This window comes from Bidens hawaiensis, unplaced genomic scaffold (assembly GCF_021521415.1).
Source record: "Bidens hawaiensis isolate Kalapana, Puna unplaced genomic scaffold, B.hawaiensis_p1.1 tig00024293_1, whole genome shotgun sequence".
Taxonomy (NCBI): Eukaryota; Viridiplantae; Streptophyta; class Magnoliopsida; order Asterales; family Asteraceae; genus Bidens; species Bidens hawaiensis.
The window spans coordinates 127980-150536 of record NW_027493830.1 but is presented as its reverse complement, the minus strand read 5'-3'; the positions used below and the strand labels follow the sequence as shown (position 1 = coordinate 150536).

Genomic DNA, 22557 nt, shown 5'->3' with positions numbered 1-22557 from the left:
CACATGAATATCATATTTGATTATTTGTACATAAACAAAGTGCAAGCTAAGATTCCTAGATGATTTGAAGCGAATGAGCAACAATTATTGAGGTATCATAAATTGATAATAATGATCTTTAACACAAAGTTAAATATTCAACATTTAACATAGTGAAGATAAAATTTATTTTTACCATTAGAACCCGAAAAAAACAAAAAAACAGATTTTATTCGAGTAGAAGTAGGTTGCTATGATTTGTGAAAAATGCATTATTTATTTTTCGAAGTTAGTTTTTTTTGTCATGATCCACAAAAGTGTGAAACCATGTTATTTTTCGCATTTAGCTCTTTTGCTTATCGATACCTTGACCGGTTTCGATGTTTTCACAATTAAAGCAAGTCGTCTAATGGAGCCCCGAAAATACATGGGTAAAAAAAAGAATTAAGTTCATTAAATGACGCAGTGCGGAAGCAATAAAAAGAATAGAGAATGTATTTCCAAGGATAAATATATTTTTGATAAATTTCTAAATGAGAAAAACATTAGGTCCCATTATACAGGGATTTTAAACTTTGGCAGGTACGCCAAAAATTGAAATTATAAACAGTAATAGGAATTACACATAAATTGGTAAATGGTTATTGGCAACCTAAATTATGGTGACAACCGGAAAAAAACGTCATTTTATTTTTGGAAGGTTTTTAATGCCACGAATCCTGCATGAAAAGTCTTCTTGAGTGAAATCGGATGCCTAAATGATGGATTTTGGGCTAACAGCTTGGCCAAACCGCCTAGAGCCATTTGTCACAAGGTCCGGCTTGCCAAGACCTTTTCGTTGACTGCTAATGGGCTTTGTAATTCCCGTATCCCAAATTAAGCATGTTTTAGGTTCTTTCAGCACTATTTAAGCCTCTTAGATCAATTCCTCATATTAAATAATACAAGTTCAATTTTGTCTCAAGGTTGAACATTTACTTATTCTAATATCAATAATATGGATTTTGTTTCAAATGTTGATATGTAATCATGTGGCGGCCATATATTAATTCCAACAATCTTCATACAAATACTATAATTGTTTGTTTGCTTAAACGATGCACCTGCTTATGTTAAAAGTGAAACTATACTAAATAATTATCGGCACATTCAGTTTTAATACGAAATATAATGTACAGTTCTGTAACACAGATTCTTTAAACTGAATATCCTTAAAGAATGTCAGCTCATTCCAGAATACATAATCCTTGGGCAGAACTTGTTTTTTAAAATTTAAAATAGTGGAACAGGTAACAGGTTGCAAAAACAAGAAAATCGGCTAGGGTGTAATTAGTTAGCATGCGCGCTGTTGGTTTTGTTTCCCTCTACATTACAATGATATTGGTAACTAAATTAGAGATTGTCAAAAGTACGTGTATTGAATTAAAACTGATAATTCTTAACACGGATCAAAACAAGTTTGAATGACCCGTAATATGTTTTCATCAATTTCAGTATAGAATGCATAGAGTAGAATTTTGTAGTTTGTAATTAGGTGGATAATCTGAATCGTGTTTAATCAATGCCAGATATTGTATTCAAGAATTTTATTTTTACATCTATATATGCGTTAAATTGGACTTGAAGGTAGTTTTGTGAAATGTGAAGCTCACAACTATATAAAAATTAAGGCATCCTCTTCCAAAATATGGTATAGCAATAAACAAAGCAAAATTACGGTAACAAAATGATTTAATTTACATATTTAAAACAAACGTGAGGCTAACATAGCATTCTTGATAACAAAGTTTCGCCAAGCGGAAAAATTCCCATCTCTTTTCATTTTTCTCATATCATCTTGCTACCTTCTTTACAGGCCCATTACTACTAGTGCTATTGTTACCAGAGCAGGCACTTAGCGGGAAAATTCGGTCATTCCACCTTCACTCTATCTTCTCTCTACCAACAATAATCACAGATGTTCGAAAAGTGATAAAGTTCTATATTTAAAAGTAAATATATTATTGGATTTTAATAATCCTTATTAAATGGTTTTGGCCGATAACAATCCTGAGTCAGTTTATTGCCACTTGCGGTCCCAAATTTAAAAAAATTGAACCCCAATGGTCCCCTGTTAAAAGGACTTAACTGTGCTATATTCTTTTTCTGAATTTCAAACTAATGTTTTAGAACTTTTGATCGGAAGAAGGATAAAAGTCAATTGATGTAAAACTTAGCTCGAAACGATTATCCAAACTGCTTGATTTTTGTTAATTGGAAGTTTAAACACCCGAATTGAAGCATTTTTTCATCGTTTTGGAGGCATCGTTTCGAACTAAGTTTTACATCAATTGACTCGTATCCTCCTTTCCATCAAATCCCAAAAACATTAGTTTGAAGTTCAGAAAAAAATATATATAACGCCGTTAAGTCCTTTTTAACCGGGGACCATTGAGAGACAACTTTTTAAAATTTTGGACTGCCAGTGGCAATAAACTGACTTGGGATTATTAGGGGTTATTAAAATCTAGTAAACCAAAGATTTAGGATCAAATACAAAATGTTGTTAACGTGAGTAGTGTGAGAACCAATAGAATTACTTAATTCCAAATTAGGGTTAGGGGCATTATCGTACATTCCTCATGAAATATTCCCCATGATTTTGTATAACCAATTAGCAGTTAATTAAGGAATTAGATATGCAAATTTATCATTCTCCACGATCATATCCAATTAATAATAGTTAATTAAGGAATTGCAAAAATCTTATTTACGCATATTGATACATGGTGTTTGTTCCAGATTTGTTAACTGTTCATCTGTTATTCCCAAATAAAAATGAAGATATAATTTTTGTTGTTATGATGCTTTACTGTTACATTTTTGTTGTTATAGTAATGTTGTTATGCTTTTGTTGGCAACACAAATTTGATTTAACCAACCATACCCAATAACTCCTATTACTCACCTTACATGCCTTACATCCTATTTCAATTCCAACTTTTATAAATGCTGCTTGCTGTTATAATAATGTTGGTATGATTTTGCTGTCATACAAATGCTGTTATAAATTATGAGTGGGCCGATCAGTTTTGGAGAAAATATGCACGTTTCAAGGTTGGAAATCCCAATCTTACCCTTTAATGTTTAAAAATAAGGAAGTTATTAACATTAGCCATTCCTTCCTTCATAACCGTAGATCATCACTAACTAATGGATCAGATCATTTCCTTCCTGCTCACGTTAACAACAATTTGCACACGATCCTCCCCCGTAAACCAAATCATGAAAATCGTGTAACCAAACATGCAACTTTTTAAACGTAAACCCAAGTATTTATTTTTTTTAAAACTACAAGGACTTATTGTGTTAACCAAATCTTTAAAAATAAAAAAATTATAAAAAAAAAACAGATAGAAGCGGTTCAGGTTAATTTGAATGGTCGTTACCCTGTTCTTCCCTAACGGATGATTCGTTAACAATTGCAAAATGCTTTTCCGGTGAATTTACCGGACAACGACGAAGGCTACATATTCATCATTTCTAGAAATCAAGTGTAAGCTCTCTAATCGGATTTGTGTGTTTTTTTTCTTAAATTGCATTATACAATGATTTCTCTCGTTTTCTTCTGCATTAGAAGAAATTTGTGAATCCTTATCATTAATATCACAACAGCTTTCCGTTTACGTGTTGAATCAACAAACAAATTTTAGCTTTAAAGAATCATGAGATAGTATTCGATGCAATGGAATTGATTGTGCGGTGGAGAATAATGATGCTTAATCGGTGAATTGTATTCGTGAATCATAATAATAATGATTAATAGTTTAATACCTAACAGGACTTTGATTTGAAAACTATGATCCTCTTTTGGTTAGTGTTATTGTTGAATAAGATATGAACTAATACAAGGCAATGCTGTTCCAGTTTATTTGAGAAACCATAATTACATGTTAAAAGGGTTAAGCGGAAATTGAACCATAGCCTAAAACCAAACTGTTGACCGAAAACTGACCTAACAGATTGTAATAGAAGTATTTTCCGTGTGTAAATTTCTACTTTGATCATATTTATTTTCCATATTTTCATCCACACATCAGATAACGTTTATTATTGTATGATGAAAGGTGTTATCACCGTAAACAAATACATGCTTCCGAATTACACCGACCACTTTGAATCAAATCACCCCTTTTAACTGACGTCTGATTATAATTATCGATAAACAGGAGTGGAAAACTTAGGTTTAATATGCATCATAAGCTCGAAACGCAACAGAAATAAAATAAAATAGCCCACATAATCACAACCGAACCACAGTTAACCGACCAATGGTTATGGTTATGTTTAACACTTTTTGATTAACCAACCTTGCACATCCCTAAATTGCAATTACGCAATAAGAAATGCTTATTCTCTTCTTATAGTTTTCTTGTATGCTTCTTTAGGTGCACATAAATTTGATTTCAGCCTCAAAAGTGATTTTCGGTGAAAATGAATGCTAAATTAATGGAAAGAGATCTTCAAAGCCCCAAACCTTCTAGTGTCCGATCTCGGCATAACAGAAATTCAACTGAGGTTTGTTTAGAATGAATTTATATATAGCCTCTAATATCTATTACTATAATCCTTATAATTTGCATATCTTTTACTTTGTTTTCCTTTTTTGTTCTGGGATTATGCAGGCTTTTCCAGATGTTGTGAAATTAAATGCAAGTGATTTGCTTCTCAATGACCAAAACAAATATAAATCAATGTGGATCCGAACATATTCATCTGTCTGGATGCTTTTGGGCTTCATAGCGGGTGTTTACTTGGGCCATCTTTATCTGTGGGGTATGATCGTCATTATCCAAATCTTAATGACGAGTGAGCTTTTTAATTTGCTTAGACGAGCTCATGAAGATAGACGTCTTCCCGGATTCAGACTTCTCAATTGGTAAAAGTGTTAATTATGATTATGATTATGATTATGATTACACTTAATATCTTTTTATCAGATCACACTTCATATGAGATTACAAGTTTACCCTTGTGGTGAAATAAGTTATTTTCAATAAGTTGATTATCTGTTTTACAGGCACTTCTTTTTCACTGCAATGCTGTATGTGTATGGTCGAATTCTCGGTCAACAGATAAGGCATGCTGTAACTCCTGAAAAGGTTTTCTACAAGCTTGCAACCAGTTTTATGAAGTATCAAATGGTTATATGTTACTTCTTATATATTGCAGGTGCATGTTAAAGTCTTTCTTAGACCTTTTGTTTCAGAAAATGGCTATTTGGTAATCATACTTTGCTGTGTGCTTATGCTATAACTCTTATTTGGCACAGGGTTCATGTGGTTCATTCTTACACTAAAGAAGAAGATGTACAAGTATCAATTTAGTCAGTATGCATGGACACACATGATTTTGATAGTTGTATTTACACAATCAGCATTCACTGCTGCCAATATCTTTGAAGGGATATTCTGGTATTTCCGCTTCGACAATTTATTCTCATGCTCTTCATTTATAGTTTTATACTATAATATTGTTTCTGATTGTTCAATTTGCATAGAAAGATAACGTATTTTAAGCGATGAACTTTGTTTTTTAGCCATAAACATCTATGAACCTTTTCAAGAAAAAAACTAAGGTAACAAACTTACATAAAATTGATAAGGAAATGCGACTTGGCTGGTACCGTGTCGGTAACTTTGACGATGTTGACTCTAGAAACCAGATATGTTATGTATTAGTGAAAGTAAAATGTGTAACCTAAAATGGATATCTGGATGATGTACTTCACCTCTTTATGCAATATTTGTGCAAATTTAAGCTGGTTTGCATGCTTATGCTTATAAAATTTGGGCTGTTTGGTAGCCTTTTAACGGCCATTAAGAGGCTACATCTTAATGGTTCAGAACCTGTTAATAGTAAGAAGTAACTTTAAGTCCGAATGGATAAGAGTGAAAGGATAAGAGGTAACCATTAAATATTACCTATTAACCATTCAGACTTAAGGGCCATTAAGAGACTACGGGCTACCAACAGGTACCAGACTTGTTGCAATTAATCATAAAAGTATTTTTTACAGAAAATAATAAGTATAATTATCTGTCCACATTATAATAATAATAGCAACCGAATGATTTTTATAAGTTAAAATGATTAAAACCAACAAAAAACGCATATACGTAAAAAATCCACGAGATAAACTCTAAAATCATAAAAATATTATATACAGTAAGTTAAAGTTAATGAGACGAAATATGTATACAAAGTACGATTAGATATGACCTAGTTTAATTGAACGTTTATAACCGAACTGAAAGCGTTAAAATCTTAAAACCTACCAAACAAGTGAACCACCAAACCCAAATGTTCAGACAGGTTTTTTTCATATTCTTTTTTCAAATTTTCATGCAGGTTTCTCCTTCCAGCAGCACTTATCGCGATTAACGATGTAGCTGCTTATTTCTTTGGTTTCTTCTTTGGAAAAACGCCTCTTATAAAGCTTTCTCCAAAGAAGACATGGGAGGGTTTTATAGGAGCATCAGTCACAACAGTTATTTCAGCATTTTTTGTAAGATTATTTGCAAGTTAGAAGTCAACCTCATTATTTTCATTATCTGGTTTTAAAGTGTGATTCATTCTATTATGTTAATTTCTAAAGTGTTTAGCTAATCTTTAATGCAGCTTGCAAATGTTTTGGGTTGTTACCAGTGGCTGACATGCCCGAGAAGGGTAGGTCTAAACGCTTATATATGCCTGACCTGCCCGTTTTGCCGCCTTTATTACAAACTATTCTCTTATGTTGAACCTGCTATGTAGGATTTATCCACAGGTTGGCTTGAATGTGATCCTGGTCCTATTTTTAAACCAGAAATATTTGAGTTACCCGAAGAAGTAACTCGATGGGTGGGTTTAGATCCATCACTTTATATAAATCTTAACAATTGTATGAAATAATAAGCGAACTTATATTAATAAAGCATTGCACATGCAGTTACCATGGAAAGAAATTCTAGTTTTACCAGTGCAATGGCATGCTTTATGCCTCGGTTTATTTGCATCAGTTATAGCACCATTTGGAGGGTTTTTTGCAAGTGGGTTTAAGAGAGCCTTTAAAATTAAGGTGTGTGCTGATTTTATGATTTAGCACAGAAATTGCGCGTTGAGTAATATTAATATGTTGTCCAACTTTTTATAGGATTTTGGAGGCAGTATTCCAGGACATGGTGGCTTTACTGACAGAATGGACTGTCAGGTAATGCACTTATAAATTGTTTTTACTAAGATTTAAACTGATATTGTAACAATATTGCATAATTAATGTATTTGCAGATGGTAATGGCTGTTTTTGCATACATCTACCATCAGTCCTTTGTTATCCCACAGTGTTATCCTGTTGAGATTCTCTTGGAACAGGTATGCTATTTTCTTCTCTAAACAATTTTATTAAAATAATATAATATTTGAATTCATATCGCACTAATCACTTAAAAAAAAAAGCCAATACTAATTATTTGTAAAAAAATATATATAATTTTCTTTTTCTGAACAAAAAGACACGCTTTGTATAACTTGTCATATTTTCTGTAACTGAAAGTTGATTTTAAAAAATGTAGATATTAAGGAGTCTCACATACGAGGAACAAGAGTTGCTGCTTGCAAAAGTGAAGGGGGCAATAGTCGCAAGACACATGGAGTTAATTAATTGATGGTCACGTGAATTTTAGATCCAATAGTATGTCAAGAATAATGAGAACCGCGTGATCCACTCACACATAGTGTATAGAAGATAATCAAAGTAGTAAAAGAAAGAAAGTGTAACAGTTACATATCCATTTTATATTGTTAAGTTACATATAATGCTCAAAGCACCATGTACACATACAGTTCTCATATTTCTCATCATATTTTTGATTATGCGATGAACATTTGTCTAATTGGATCAATTCATGTGATTAGAAGGAGGTATTTGTTCTTTAGTCACTTTGTAGAGTTTTGTTATGCTTCCTATGTATGTCTAAAATTAGGATGAAAACATATGCAGTTGCTTGTAGATTCAACAAGCATATTTTAATTTGGTGTTTGTTTGGGATAAGAAAAGAACTTCACAATTAAACCCGTCTACGCTAAGCTATAATAGCGTTGGATGTTGCAAAACTAATAATCAATTGATTATTGATTTCATTGTCATGCCAATCATCAAACAAGTGTTTCAAAAATTACTCAAAAGAATGAACTTACAATATAGAGGGTAAGTACTTTTAACTGTCATCATCATCCTTTTTCGACGGTTCAGATCTCACTGTCCTAAGATCCTTTCTATACTCAGGAGAGCTTAACCGCCTCTCTAACGGTGTTTTCCTCTTACTAACCACAAACCGGTTGACCCCCTTTCTCATTGGCATAATCGACGGGAAATCCTCATCGGGTATTTGACTTAATTCTGAAATATCTTTAATTTGTGCAACTCGCCTAAACCATCTTTCTGCTTTAGCCTCTTCAGACATATCCAACGGGTCGGTTTCCTTGACCGCTGACCCTTCTAGGCTCGACCCTCGAAACCCATTTCTCAAATTCGGGTTGACCCGATCTTCATTCAAGATCTCAGGTCCATTTTCACTTCTGTTCATTTGAGTATTTCCTGTTTCTTCCACTAGATTATTATCATTTGCAGCTTTCATTGAATTCCCAGGTGACATTTGAGTTGAATTCGTGCTTATAGACGTTTTAGCCTCGTCAGACATATCCAACGGGTCATTACTCAAAATTGGGTTTCCAGGGTTGACCCGATCACCATTTAAGGTTTTGGGTCTACTTTCACTTCTGTTCATTTGAGTATTTCTTGTTTCTTGCCCATGATTACTGTCTTTTGCAGTTTCAATCGAATTCTCGTGTGACTCTTGACTTGAATTTGTGCTTATTGACTTCTGATTATCGTCTTTTTTAGCAAAATAACCAGGTGGAAATGGAACAAAAGGAACAAAGTTGGTCTTTTTTTCTTGTTCAATCTCTTGTTGTTGCTTATATGTCGGGGAATTCAACGATCTGTCTTTCTTTTTACTAACCACAAACCGGTTTTCACCTTTACGCATGGGCATGATTTCAGGAAAATCATCGTCTGAAATAACACTCGTTAAATCTGTGACATTATGCAACACAGCAACTTTGTTGAACCATTTTTCTAACTTCTCGTCTTCAGCAGTATCTTTAATCTGATTTTCAATTTTAGTAACTGATTTTTCAGAATTGGTATCAGAAACATTAGATTTTGGTTCAAAATTCCTTGCTTTTATATTTTCTGGTTTTTTTGCAAACATGTCAGCTGGTAAAGGCACAAAGGGTGCATAACCAGAATTTTTTACTTGCGTAAGGGGTAACAGAGCCTCACCTGGTCTCTTACACTCGCATTTTAAGCATGAGATGTTTCTTCCATGATTAAAAAAGTTACATCTGGGAAAAGAAGACAGATCAAAGCGTCAATATCATGAAATATAGCTAATAACATGAAAAATCAATTTTCAACATTTTTTATTTAATTTTTTTTACTTATGAAACCTGAATATGTTTAGTAAAATGATTTATACACCAACAAAAAAAGGTACCCAATTAAAGTCCACTAAACTTCATAAAACTGTGATTTAAGGTTATACTTATAGAGTTATAGGTGATCAGGTAAAAAATGATAAATAGTGTCGATAACTTTGGCCATGTTGACTTTTTCGGTTAACTACAGTCGAGGGTGAAGAATACCTTAAAACCAAATTCTGAAAATGAGATTTTCCTTGTGAAATAAACAATTGGTTAACTTTTTGTGCAACTAGCCCTTACGTAATTTTTATTTGACAGTTTTACCCTTACATACAAATATATGATACACTGTTTTTTTGTCTTTTTCTAGTGATCATTGTTTGTTGTGTACAAATCAATTTCTGTGACGTAGAACTAGCAATAACATTTTTACCAACTAGCAAATGTAGAATAGAATAAGGGGAAGAAAGGCTCACTTGGGACAATCCCACTCATTGCCAGTCAATTGTCTTAGCGGTCTTAACTCCTCACATTCAATACATTTAGCGTTCGTTGCAACATTCATGAAACTGCACCTGCTCGATAAATATTCCAACAATTTTAGTACTGGATGGTTGACGCAAAAACACTTTTTTGTTCAATTTATTAATATATACACATATCCAGTTTGTTACAAATACACCAAGCAATTAACAACTATCAGTAACTTTCTGAACCCAAAAATGGGTTAAAGACAAAAATAACCCTTAAACAGATCTATATGTCAAGAAAAAACTTACTTTTGGCATCTCCAGTCGCCTCTCTTGACGGTATTATTTTGTTCAAGATTTGTTGATGTTTGATCATCTTCCTCGCTACCATTAAAATTAGCCATCTTCCTCAACAAATTTCTGGCAGATAACTCGGTAGCTTCCTTAATGTTTCTTTCAGGATAAAAAATAGGATTGCTTGCATAACTCAATATGTACTTCATCAAGTCCAACGTCGTTGCTTCACTTGATTCGTCCCCCTTTAATTGTTCAATTTCACTCATAATTTTCGTTTAGATTGAGAAAACACAAAAAATCAATCATGAATTGTGAATGCAGCATTCTTACACTACCAGATACAAACCTGTAAGAAAGATCTGATCCTTTTCTCAGTTTCAATAGCATTTTTGAAAAGAAATGGAGTCCCGTTGTTTACAAGCACCTGTATATCATCCTTAGGAAGCCACCTGAGCACAACAAAAATCACATCAGCTAGGGGTATTCAAACTCGGATATCCTGAGTTCTGGTTATCCGAAAAGTTCGGATAGTGAATTTCAATATCCGAATCCGTATCCAAAATGTGGATTCAGATATCCAAACGATTATCTGAATTGTGGGGGAAATATTTATAATTTAATATTTAAAAAATGTATTTCGGATATCCGAAAATTCAAATTAATATTTATTACTTAAAAATTAAAAAAAAAATCGGATAATTTGGATATCCGAAAATTTTCTAAAAGAACTATCCAAATCCAAATAGGAATCGTATTTGAAATTTCAGAAATATGGGTTCGGTTTTGATTTTTTTTTACACCATTATTAACAATTCATTGAGAAATGATACAACATTAGGGCTTATCAATAATTGGTACAACATAAACAAACAGTATAGAAGATAACTGATTTGAAACAAAAATAAAATAATTGATTTGAATTTAGGAAGAAATACAAACCCTAAGATATGAGGTCTACTTTGTGCAAAGCCTAGAAAGGAACAGGCGACATCCACAAACTCCATTGACAAGCTCTCATTCGGCACGAATTGATCCTTGATGCTCCTGTCCGGATCGGAGCCTGAGATGAATTCGAGTAGTTCGGACCACTCCGGCCACGGGTGTGATGGCGGAACATCGTCGGCGGGAATATTATTATTCTTTTCCGGTGTGTTACTGGATCTGGAGTGAAACTGTTTGATCGGAAATTGTGAATTAAGGACGACGGAGAGTGGAGTGGATGGATAGCGGTGGTGAGATAAGCGGAGAGTGGACGGCCGGTGGTTTAAAAGAGCAAGTGGGCCGTCGAAGAGGATGAATAGTTTAGATGAAGCCGCCAACATTTGGTCGGAAAAGAGTTGGTTCGCCGGATAAGATAAACCCAACACGGACGGATATTGTTTTGCAACACCAAATAGTGCCGGGTTAAGCCTCGCCTTATTTCAGGGTGTTTGGGATCGCTTATTTTCGTCAAATTATAACTTATTAACATTTTGAAAATTAATAATGTATTTGATTATAATTTATTAACATTTTAAAAAGTAATAATGTGTTTAAGATTGTTTATACTGCGAGAAAAAAAGTTCTATAAGTTACACTTTAGTAACTTATTAGCTTAATAAAAAATTATATAAGATAAAATAAGGAATATCAAACACCACCTTTAAAAACTAGTTAACACCCCCTACGTAATTTTTTTTTCTTTTCACACCGCCAAAAGTAATTTTTTTTTCTTTTCACACCGCCAAAAAAATTACAAACGCAATGGAATTGGCTATTGTAAGTGAATAAAAAATATATTTTTATTAAGAGAAATTATGATTTGTGCTCCTATGTTTATCAGCGATGACACTACACATGTCCCATTCTCAGATTGAGTGCTCTGTGCCATCGTAGTTTTAGGACGGACACACTTTAACTCTTGTCGCCATAACTCCGTCCAACTTTTTGTTGTAATTACTATTATGCCTTTTATGATAGATACTTCGTACTCCTTTGCTAACGAGAATTTCATTATGTGACCCTTCAGCTTGATTTTTCTCCAATGTTTTAACTTAAGTGTTTTTTTTAATTATCTCCTCAAAATTATGGAAAAATCATTTTTGGCCCCTGAAAGTTTTTTATAAAGTTGTAAAATTTTATAACCCGAAAGTTATAAAAATTGATTTTTTTAAACTTTTCAACCAAGCGAGCCCTAAACTTCAACCTGAAACAATTTTTTTAGGTTTTGAACCAAATAACATCCAAATTTCAACCCGGAAGTTATAAAAAATGATTTTTTTTAACTTTTCAACCAAACAAGCCCGAAACAAGTTTTTTTTTAAGTTTTGAACCAAATAGCATTCAAATTTCAACCTGAAACTCTTTGACCAAACGAGCCTAAAACTTCAACACGAAACAAGTTTTTTTTTTTTAAGTTTTGAACCAAATAACATACAAATTTTAACCCGAAACTTATAATAAAATTGATTTTTTTTAAACTTTTCAACAAAACGAGCCAGAAACTTCAACCCGAAACAAGTTTTTTTTCAACCAAATAACATCAAAATTTCAACACGAAACTTTAAAAAAATTGATTTTTTAAAAACTTTTTAACCAAATTTCAAAAACGATTTACCGGAAAAATTAATGATTAACTATAACGAAGCGGTAGGGATGGTGGCGGTGATGCAAAGAGTGAGGTGCTCGGGTGCGGTGATGGGGCCCGGGTGACAGTGGCGGTGCTCGGGTGATGGTGGTGGTGATTTGGGGCCGAAAAATCGCCAGCGTTGATGGTAATTTGGGGTTGGAAAATCGCCGGCGACGATGGTGATTTGACGCCGGAAAAAACGGGAGTGATTTGGGGCCGGCGGGGGGGGGGGGGTGGTGATTTGCGCCCATCCATAAAGCACATGGTTACAAATCATAATTTTTGCTTATAATAATAATAATAATAATTATTATTATTATTCATGTAATTACCAAATTACCCTGAAATTAATAAATCTAACGGTTAAATGACAGTCAACTGACGAAGGGGCATAAAAGGGTCCGCCGAAAAAGTTCAATGGTGCAGATCAATCAATTTGAGTATGGGACCTGGATAGTGCCCACGACCATAAAGCACAGGGACACAAACACATTGTAAGAAATTAAATGTAAAATATTTCAAACGTAATGGAATCGGCCATTGTAAGTGAACGAAAAAATAATCAAAACACAACAAAATTATCCTTTCGCACACTCCTTGTATTTTTTTTAAATTCATTTAACTCACTTTTCACCATACTTCTCTCAACACCACCTGGCCACCACTACAACCATCACCGCTGCCGTAACCGCAACTTGACCATTACCACAGTGTCATTATAGTCACAACCACCGTGACCGTCGCCACTGTAACACCCCAAAAACAAGGGCATCACGCATATTGGATTTAAACAGTCCTTTATATAAAAAATATTTGAAGTTTAAAATAAACTTCTAAAGATTTAAAATAAAACATGTTCAGACTTTCAAAAATAAATAGTCCTTTAAAATAAAAAGTCAATCTCTTTCTTAGTTGGATAGTTGTGGATGCCTTCTATTAACACTTTCATTTTTCCTTTGCTACTCAAGACTTCGTCTTTTTTCTGAAATGCGTGTTAAAAAGGGTCTACGCTAGTGAGTTCTAGGTTTTCTATTGTAGATAAAATTTATATGCCAACTAAAATTCAATTTAAAGCACCACAAATGTGTCCTTTTTTAACATTGGAACACTTTGACGTGGTTAGTGGCGTACCGTGGGTGTGCTCTTCGAATAGTTTTCTCAAGTTTCAGGTTGTTCTTGTTGAGTTATTTAGATTTAAGGTCAAAGGAACTTGACCCAAGAACTTAACTAAATAAGATCGTGTTGTTCGGCTTTCGGGTAGGGTAAATTCGGGTTGGTTTCGTGTTTAACAAGTAAAGAAATATTCTTTTTAACAAAATCATAAATAAATAAAACCATATTACAAGCCTTCATAAAACCATAATCAAATCAACTTTAACTAACGCATATCCATATTCTAACTTAGTATAACGTGTTTATAAAACAGCTTAGCATAGAACCAAAGGCAAGAGGTAAACAAAGATTAGAGCTATTTTTAACAAATTGTGTAATTCACAGTTCATATAAATTAGTTTAAGATAATGCAATGCTTAGTAATAGAAAATTTGTTATTTCAATCTTTATAATCATATGCTAAAAGTAATATATTATTGTCATTCCAGTGCGCATCTTCATAGGTTGAAGGTAACTTTGTGCTTAACCTTAACAAATTATTAGCTTAGTTGTTTCAATTTCAGGGCATACTTATAGATTGAAGGCAATTCAATCTTAAATCGAATTTTGAATTGAAGAACGATTCACAGTTTCATATGCATGCAGTGACAGTGCGACGTTTAGTAACCTTATAAAAAATCAGATGGGATTTTTAAGTTTCTTCAGGTCTACCCAAATTTGGGGATTTCAGCCTAAATACAGATCCAAATGGTTGATCTCAGGTCGGCTTCGAAGTAGTAACGGGTTAGGTAATTTCACGCGGGTTATTCGGGTCTTGGTTGCTTCTGGTCGGGTTCATGATTTAGTACACTTAAAAAACATACCCCTAATGTACCGTATGGACCCAACCATTTCTGACCAAAGGCCTTCATTAGCAATTAAGCCAACGTTTTCTTGAAACATGCAAGCATTTTAGTACAAGGCATGTACTTTCAAAACACATAAGAAAAATCTAAACAAGGAAAATTGAATTTTAATAAACCAAACTATCAAATTATTAGCAATATTAATCTCAATTAACAATGTAACCAGTGGCAATCACAACTTTCAACTTTATTACTAATAACCCACACTAACGGATTATTAACTCAGTTTATTTTTAATTACATAACTAGTCCATATAGTTTAGGGATGTTACAAATTTGATTTAGAAAAACACTTTAAACTTTAATGAGTACTCAATCCTTGTGTATTTCCGGTGACCACAACCACCAGTCGTCCGCCCGCAACCATCATCGGCCAACACCACCACCACCGGTCACCACCATCCTGTTGGGTTTCAGTGGTGATCAGTTAAAATTTTGTTTATTAAAACCGGTTCAATAAACGTGGTAAATAATAATTAATCTTATTAATTATAGTTATACGCAGCGGAATGGATATAATTAATCAGCACCGAAACTCAACCCGACAGGATCCGATTACAGACAATACGAGTACGAGTCAAACAATAAATATATAATTAAACTAACGATATATTTAAGTTTACCTCGGTTAATAATTAACCGGTTGAGACACCGAAGGCTAATGAACCGAGCTAGGTGACACAACGAGATCTAACGACCAAAGGTGGCGGTGCACGACGGCAACGGCAGCGGTGGTGGTGTACGGCAGCGGCTGTAGTCAGCAGCTAGTCAACGGTGGCCGGCGGCGGCAAACGGCGGTGGCACAGGCAGGCGGTGGCGAATAGGCAGCGGTGGCTGGTCAGGCGCCAGCGGTGATGGCGGCGGTGAAGCAGGTGGCTGGCTACTAGGATGGAGGAAGAGAGAAGATGAACTTGTTAATTGGCTTAGAGTTAAGGTTATGTCAACATCATATATTTATATAACCTTTTATTACGTTTAACTAATCTAATTAGTTATAAACCTAATAGGGCCAATAAGTCCACCTCTTGCTCCAAAGCCCGTTCCATGTAATTATATCTCGTTAAAGTATCTAACCCAATTAACTAACTTAAGCGGGTTAATGGTTCGTTACCTCACGGTGTAACTCTCACGGGTCATAACCCGGTTGGCCGTATTGACTTACCCGAACCGGTCCATAATTCCAACACATCCCACCCACACCACCTTGAACCATCTTCGCGTAACCGCCGCCGCGCCCGCCGCCTCGAATGATTGCTTCAACTCCGTCCTCATGATGAAGTAACAACTCCGGTTGGGTGCCATAAAACCAACGATTCCGGCCCATCAGCTTCATCTTCATCTGGATTTGTGTTTCACAAATCTGAAATCGCCTCCTTCACCTAAAAATCGGTTCATTGGTGGTTGATTTCATTTGTTGGGGTGGTGCACGGTAATTCAAGCAAAATAAATAAAACGAAGATGGTGGTACACGGTGGTTTAAATGGGATGGTGGTGGCCAGTGATTGTTGCAGTTGGTGGTTGTGGTTACCGGAAATATAGAAGGATGGTTAAAATGGGTTTTTGTATCAAATTTGTAATATCTCTAAACTACATGGACTCTTTTTGTAATTAAAAATAAACGGAGTTAACAATCCGTTAGTACGGGATTGCTATTGGTAGCAAAGTTGAAAGTTAGAATTATCACTACTTACATTGTTAGTTGAGACTAATATTGAACAATAGTTGATAGTCCAATTTCAAATTCTTATGTCTATAATTTCAAATTTGGTGATAATAAACACCCACTTTGCTTTCACTTGGCCTCCTACAAATAGTGTCTAATTTAGATTCTAATTAACTTCTATTGTTGTGTACGTTAGAGTTATAAGCCAATCACTACTTTGGCTGAATTTCTTCTACGAGGTTATTTGGAACCGTGCTAAATAGATTCCTTTCACTTTATTTATTTCTATTTCTTTCTTCTTTTTTTCTTCACCTTTTATTAAAAATGGGGGAAAATACAAAATCTCTAGACTTTAGAGCATTTTAACCTATGATGTGATATGGATGGGTATGAAAAAGTTGCTAGTTTTTCAAAAAGTTAGTTACACACAATGTCGAGTTTTATATTTATAGAAATGATTTTTATCTTAACTAGACCATACACAAATAGACAACCACATTTAAAAATTTAATTGGGTTTATTAAGACTTAATTGGGCCTGGGTTAAAAGATATCTTTTGTGGCAGATTAATTAATAAAGAATAGTGGCAGGCCTGACCCATATTATTTAATCATGGCCCATATAAGTTTTCTTGGTGAACACGTTGTAAAACGTAGTATGTTCTCTATATATTCATTGTACTTGTAATTCCTAGTCACGAGTGAGGCAGAAAGCAATAATAAAAGTATCCTGGTTGCAGCACATGAACATAGGTCAGCCGACCGAACCACGTAAATCTAGCGTGTTCATCTTCGTTTATTATTTCTCTTGCAGTATTATTTGTGTTTGTTTGTGCTTTGCAATACCGAATCCCTAACATTTCATTCCTCCACATTAGGCGGCCACTCGGGCATCACTCCCACCTTTAAACGCACGACAACACATTTTTCGTGGGCATGTTGCAACCATAATAGGTTCCTTTCAATATTTGGGAGGATATCTCCAAGAATTTGCCCAATTACGGATGTCACAAGGCAAATCGGCCATTTGGGTAATTGTGGATTGTTTTAAGCAAGTTCGCGTGGTTCATTTCGTACCACCTACTTTTAATGCCGCTTCACTTGCAACATTATTTCTTAGAGAATTTTACAAGTTGCATGGGCTACCAAAGACAATTGTATCAGATCACGACCCTAATTTTTCATCCGCTTTAGGAAACAACGCCTCAAACGTCTTTTAAACCTTGGCCATAACCAATTTGTGTAAACGAGAAAGTACAAACATACTGTTAGGGCTCGGATTTTCAGTATCCTCAGCAAACATTATATTCAGAACAAATTTAGGATGCGGTATCCTCCAAGGTAACAGGTATCCTAATTATGTTATATAACTAACACGTTGTCTGCTACTTTCCTTGTTTACCAGGTCAAAGACCGTTGCTGTGATCTCCCGAAGACTCGCACTTATTAGAGCGTGGCTGATAAGGAAAACGTGTTAGATTGAATGATTAACGGCTAATTGGATTCGGTCTCACATTTCCTAATTTATAGGCAATAGTTGTTAGACTCGTTTCATTATAAATAGAGCTACAAACTTTGATCAAAACACACACTAGACACACAAGACTTACTAGTACTCGCATTCTCTGTAATCACGATCGAGTTTCAGCTCCATGCTTGTAACCGCTTTGTTCTTAATAAATCGGTGGTGATAGTTTTCACCACCCGGGGTTTTTTTCTTGTTATCCTAAGGATAACAGGTTTTTTTCTCGCAACAAATCTCTGTGTTCAAGCCATTTTTACAAGCACCTAGTCCCATTTTACTAATTTGATTGTTAAATCGTGTTTGTCAATTTTTGACCAAAACAATTTGGCGTCCACCGTGGGGCCACGGTGCTTCAATTCTTGAAATCCGTTTATTTCATTTTCAATCACTTTCATTCTCTTGACAATGGCCTCACAACCAAAACCAGTTCAGTCTTTGCTCCGGTGGTCACTGCTGCTTCAAATGTCAACCCAGGACCTCCACCACTGCCGAAGAAGAATACTCAGCCCAGAGGAGAACTTCCACCATTCACGGGATCCTCTACACGGGTAGACCCGGTTATTTCTAACAGTGACATTTTTGCTTTGATGAAACAGGTCAAAACACACATGGAGCAACAAGAAAAGACCAACTTAAGGCTATTTAAGGAGATTGAAGGGATCAAAAAGAAGCAAGGGCAGGAGGCTACTCCAATCATGCCCAGGATTCTTGATTTTGGTTCTCCAGGATGATCCATCCTTCAGAATCCCAGATCCTTGGGTACACAATCAGCAAGGATTCCGTCCCAGCAGCAGTCAGGATACTGGGGAACCTACCCATCGGCATCCTCGGAATTATCCAGACCCACGAGGCCAGACTCCATGAACATGCAGCCTCGTTCAACCATGCCAGCCGGCATATTCTCGTCAGGATCTCCCACGGTGTCCTCTGAAGTGCATATTGGAGATGACATCCCTATGCAGGCATCACCTAATCCTAAGGATACTCTCTATGGAGGAACTAGCCGTCAAGGCTCAGGATACCAGAGACCTAACCCCGACCTCGTTAACAGTTTACTTAATGCTAATTTATACACTGACCGTGAACATGTGTAGGATAAGGGGATATCCCCTGAGATAGCCAGGGAATTGCAGAAAATGAAGGATATGATTTCCAATATCCCGGGGATAATACGTCCCATAGCTGAAGTTCCCGCAGGTAGCCATAGAATATTCAGGTTCACTTGGCCTATATGTGACGTGGAGATCCCCAAGAAATTCCAGACGCCCAGCATGAAGCTGTACGATGGCACTAAGGATCCTGAGTAACACATAGCTCAGTATAGAGAAAGGATGGAGATCAATCCCATCCCCATTGACATCAAAGAAGTTTGCTGATGTGCTTGAAGTAGTTTAATAATTATTAACTAAATTAACTAAAAATAAACACTAAGTAATACTCTAGACTCTCTAAAACTCGACTAAACTACTAACCGGCAAGTGAACCGATCGACTCTACTAAAGCTAAGTAAGTCCGGATATCGAACCCACGAGACTCTCTAAATTACGTTTATTAGCTAAGTAGACTCGACTACAAAACACGACTTATTAATTATATTTGTTTGGGGGGGTTTATTTAAAATACTAATTTAATACTATAATTAAAAACTAATTAAGAAAACAAGTAATTTAAATGAAAACAAAGTCTGTTGTTATAATAAGATGATGATGAGAAAACTACCTAGGCTAGAATCCCCTAAATTTCAGTGATGAATTAACCCGGGAAAGTGTTTAGTTATGGAACTGGGATCGTGAAATAGGCGTTTAAGAGAAAACCTGAACAGGACCCCTGATCCTTCTCAAGAGACACCTATGGGTTTCTAATAAGTTTTAACGCATACCAGTATTGAAAATCAAGTTCCCTTACGGTCACCTAATTAATTATGACTTAGTTCCTTTATAACGAAATCCTACCTTACAGTGCGAAAATCAAAGGCAATTTACTATATTTAATTGATTTGATAATCAATAATAAATAACCAACCCTAGACGGACTCCTTACAAAGAACTAAATCTAGCAAGATTAAATAATAAGGACTTATCAATAACCTAACACTTTACAGATTTTATGTTAGCAGTACACTTAGGTTTATTTGACAATATTATTTCTATGACCTTATCATGACATCAATCATAAAATAATCAAAAACACGAAATAATTGACCTAATAGCAATCCTATCATATGACAAACAATAACCAAGGAAAACTATGGAATAAAACTCATCAAACAATCCTAAGCATCCATACGTATCAATCAAATATAAATAAATCTTTTACTAAACCATAAAAACCATAACGATAAACAATCCCAAATTCAAATCAAAACATCAAAGTAGGTTCATCTTAAGCCTAAGTAGTTCATGCAATTTAGCCTAGCATCTTAGGTTTAAACAAAACAAGCAAATAAGAATTCATGGTGTTTAAATAAACAAAAACGAAAGATAAAACCTGTGTTCTTCGTCTTCAACTAATACGCGCAACACCAGCTGATTCTTCGACTCCAAAGCTGCTGAAAACTGATCTCAGATGCCTCGGAACTCACCAAATTCGTCTGGAACTTCAGGGTATGTTTAAGGGTGAGTTTAGGGGTCTTTATATATGCAACAGGTTGACATTTGAGCCAACACAAGGTACACCTCAGTACGTATTTACCGATTAAGCAAATAAATGCCTTTTGAGTAACAAACGAATAATTAACCGAACGGGTCGGGTTATGACCCAGATATCTCGGGGGGCCATTTATAAGTGATATACGATCTATACAAGCTAAAATATTAGAAGTATGGTCTTAGTTTGATAACAAACAAGTTAAACGAAAACATGCTCGTTTAACCACCCGCTATAGATTTAAACGCGAAAGATAGTTACAAACCAAGCATTGTATCATCCGTTAAGCCGAAAAAGACTTACCAAACACTTATTTGAAATGTTTTAAGCGATCCGTGAAAATATTTTTGATTTTTACAAACATATAGTATGCTTTTATAATTTTACACAAAACTAGCCGAAAAACACTCATTTTCACGCTGTTTAACGCACCCGATAAGTTTTTTGCGCCAAAAACCGAACCCGAACTAAATTTGGACCAGATTTTTCGTGTTTGGGCTGGAGAAACCAGATCATTGGGCCAAAACAGCCCATAGGGGGCCCATAAGGAATCCCGGCCGCAGCCGCCACCCCCCTCCCCCTTTGTTATTCTTTCACATTTAAACTAGATTCAATCCATTTTTAACATCATTTCTTGAAAATTCTGGACACGCCTTCTTCTCCAGCCAAAAACTCAAGAAACCCTAAGGTAAACAACTTAAATAAGTAGCTTTTTTACTTGTTTAAACTTGTTTAATACCATAAAAACATGTATTGGTTACTAAAAATCATTCCTAACCGTGTAAAAATCCTAAAAATGGTCCATAAACATGTTTTGATCATACACATGGTAAGGAACCTTTTTTGATAGTTTTTTTGGCTATAATCACGGATTAAAGGGTTGAAACGGCGTTTTTACGGTTCAAAAGTTCGTTTTTGTGCACTAGCCGAAACCCTAAGTTAAGGGTTGTTGTGTTGATGAAATATTGCTTGGTTTGTGATATAGGACTTGTACCTAGCTTTCTTAGAAGCACAAGAACCTGAAAACTTGATTAAAAGGTCGGAAACGAGCCAAACCCGCTAAGGTAATGCCGAAACACTCGCTTACGGGATATTTAGGTTAAGGTTATGATGTGCATATTTTTAGGACTTGAAATTTTTCAGGGACATCAGAGACCATGTCAATAAGTCCTTGTTAAAATTTGGTAATTTTTCAACCATCCGAGAATATTTGGCGAATTTATTACCGAATTGGGACGTTTATTTGGGAAAAATAGCTAAAATACTTCAAAAATTATGAAAATTTTCTGGGAACTCATATTTGATGTATTTTGATCACATATGAGTTTTTGTATCATTTGGAGAAGTTTAAAATTGTTTTGTTTATTTGAGTTCGTGTGAATTTTTACAGCCAAATTTGAACCGAAAAGAATATCGCACGAGCTTTTTACATTATGGAATTGATACAGATTGTTTTAGGACATGATTTGAGTATTCAGGAATTTTTGGTGAATTTTTGGAAATTGTTTGGGGTAAACGGACGATTTTTAGACGAAATATAGCTGATAAAATGAATTTTTATAAATTAATAAATCAGTAAATAAATTCCAAAAATATTTTTATAAAAATCTACATATTTTAATTGATAAGTGGTTAAATTTTCTTAATTTAATGATTAACGGTTAATTAATTATGCTAATCTGAATATTAAACAAATTCAGTTTTTATAAAAACCGGCAAATTCGCGACTAGCGAACCTGGGGGAATATCAAAACACCAAGAGTGATCAAAAATCATATTTTTGGATTAATTAAGTAAAAACGAACTTTTCTATGAGAAACCTGGACAATCCGGATGGATTGTGCGCGT

At 34.9% G+C, this 22557-nt stretch overlaps 2 protein-coding genes across 2 annotated transcripts; one reads left to right on the top strand and one right to left on the bottom strand.

The window, feature by feature from the left end:
• Window positions 1–4452: 4452 nt before the first annotated feature.
• Window positions 4453–7664, top strand: LOC143569034 (phosphatidate cytidylyltransferase 1-like). Its single transcript, XM_077055040.1, has 11 exons — window positions 4453–4536; window positions 4644–4897; window positions 5039–5190; window positions 5291–5432; window positions 6370–6526; window positions 6640–6687; window positions 6775–6861; window positions 6950–7078; window positions 7154–7210; window positions 7288–7371; window positions 7572–7664. Exons 1-11 carry the CDS (start codon window positions 4453–4455, stop codon window positions 7662–7664), a joined length of 1287 nt encoding a protein of 428 aa, XP_076911155.1.
• A 527-nt stretch (window positions 7665–8191) lies between these two features.
• On the bottom strand, window positions 8192–11572 carry LOC143569033 (zinc finger protein VAR3, chloroplastic-like). The gene is made up of 6 exons (XM_077055038.1): window positions 11190–11572; window positions 10597–10699; window positions 10263–10492; window positions 9960–10058; window positions 9344–9405; window positions 8192–9187 (listed from the first exon to the last, which is right to left on the bottom strand). Exons 1-6 carry the CDS (start codon window positions 11570–11572, stop codon window positions 8217–8219), a joined length of 1848 nt encoding a protein of 615 aa, XP_076911153.1. The 3' UTR covers window positions 8192–8216.
• Between the last annotated feature and the right edge of the window lie 10985 nt (window positions 11573–22557).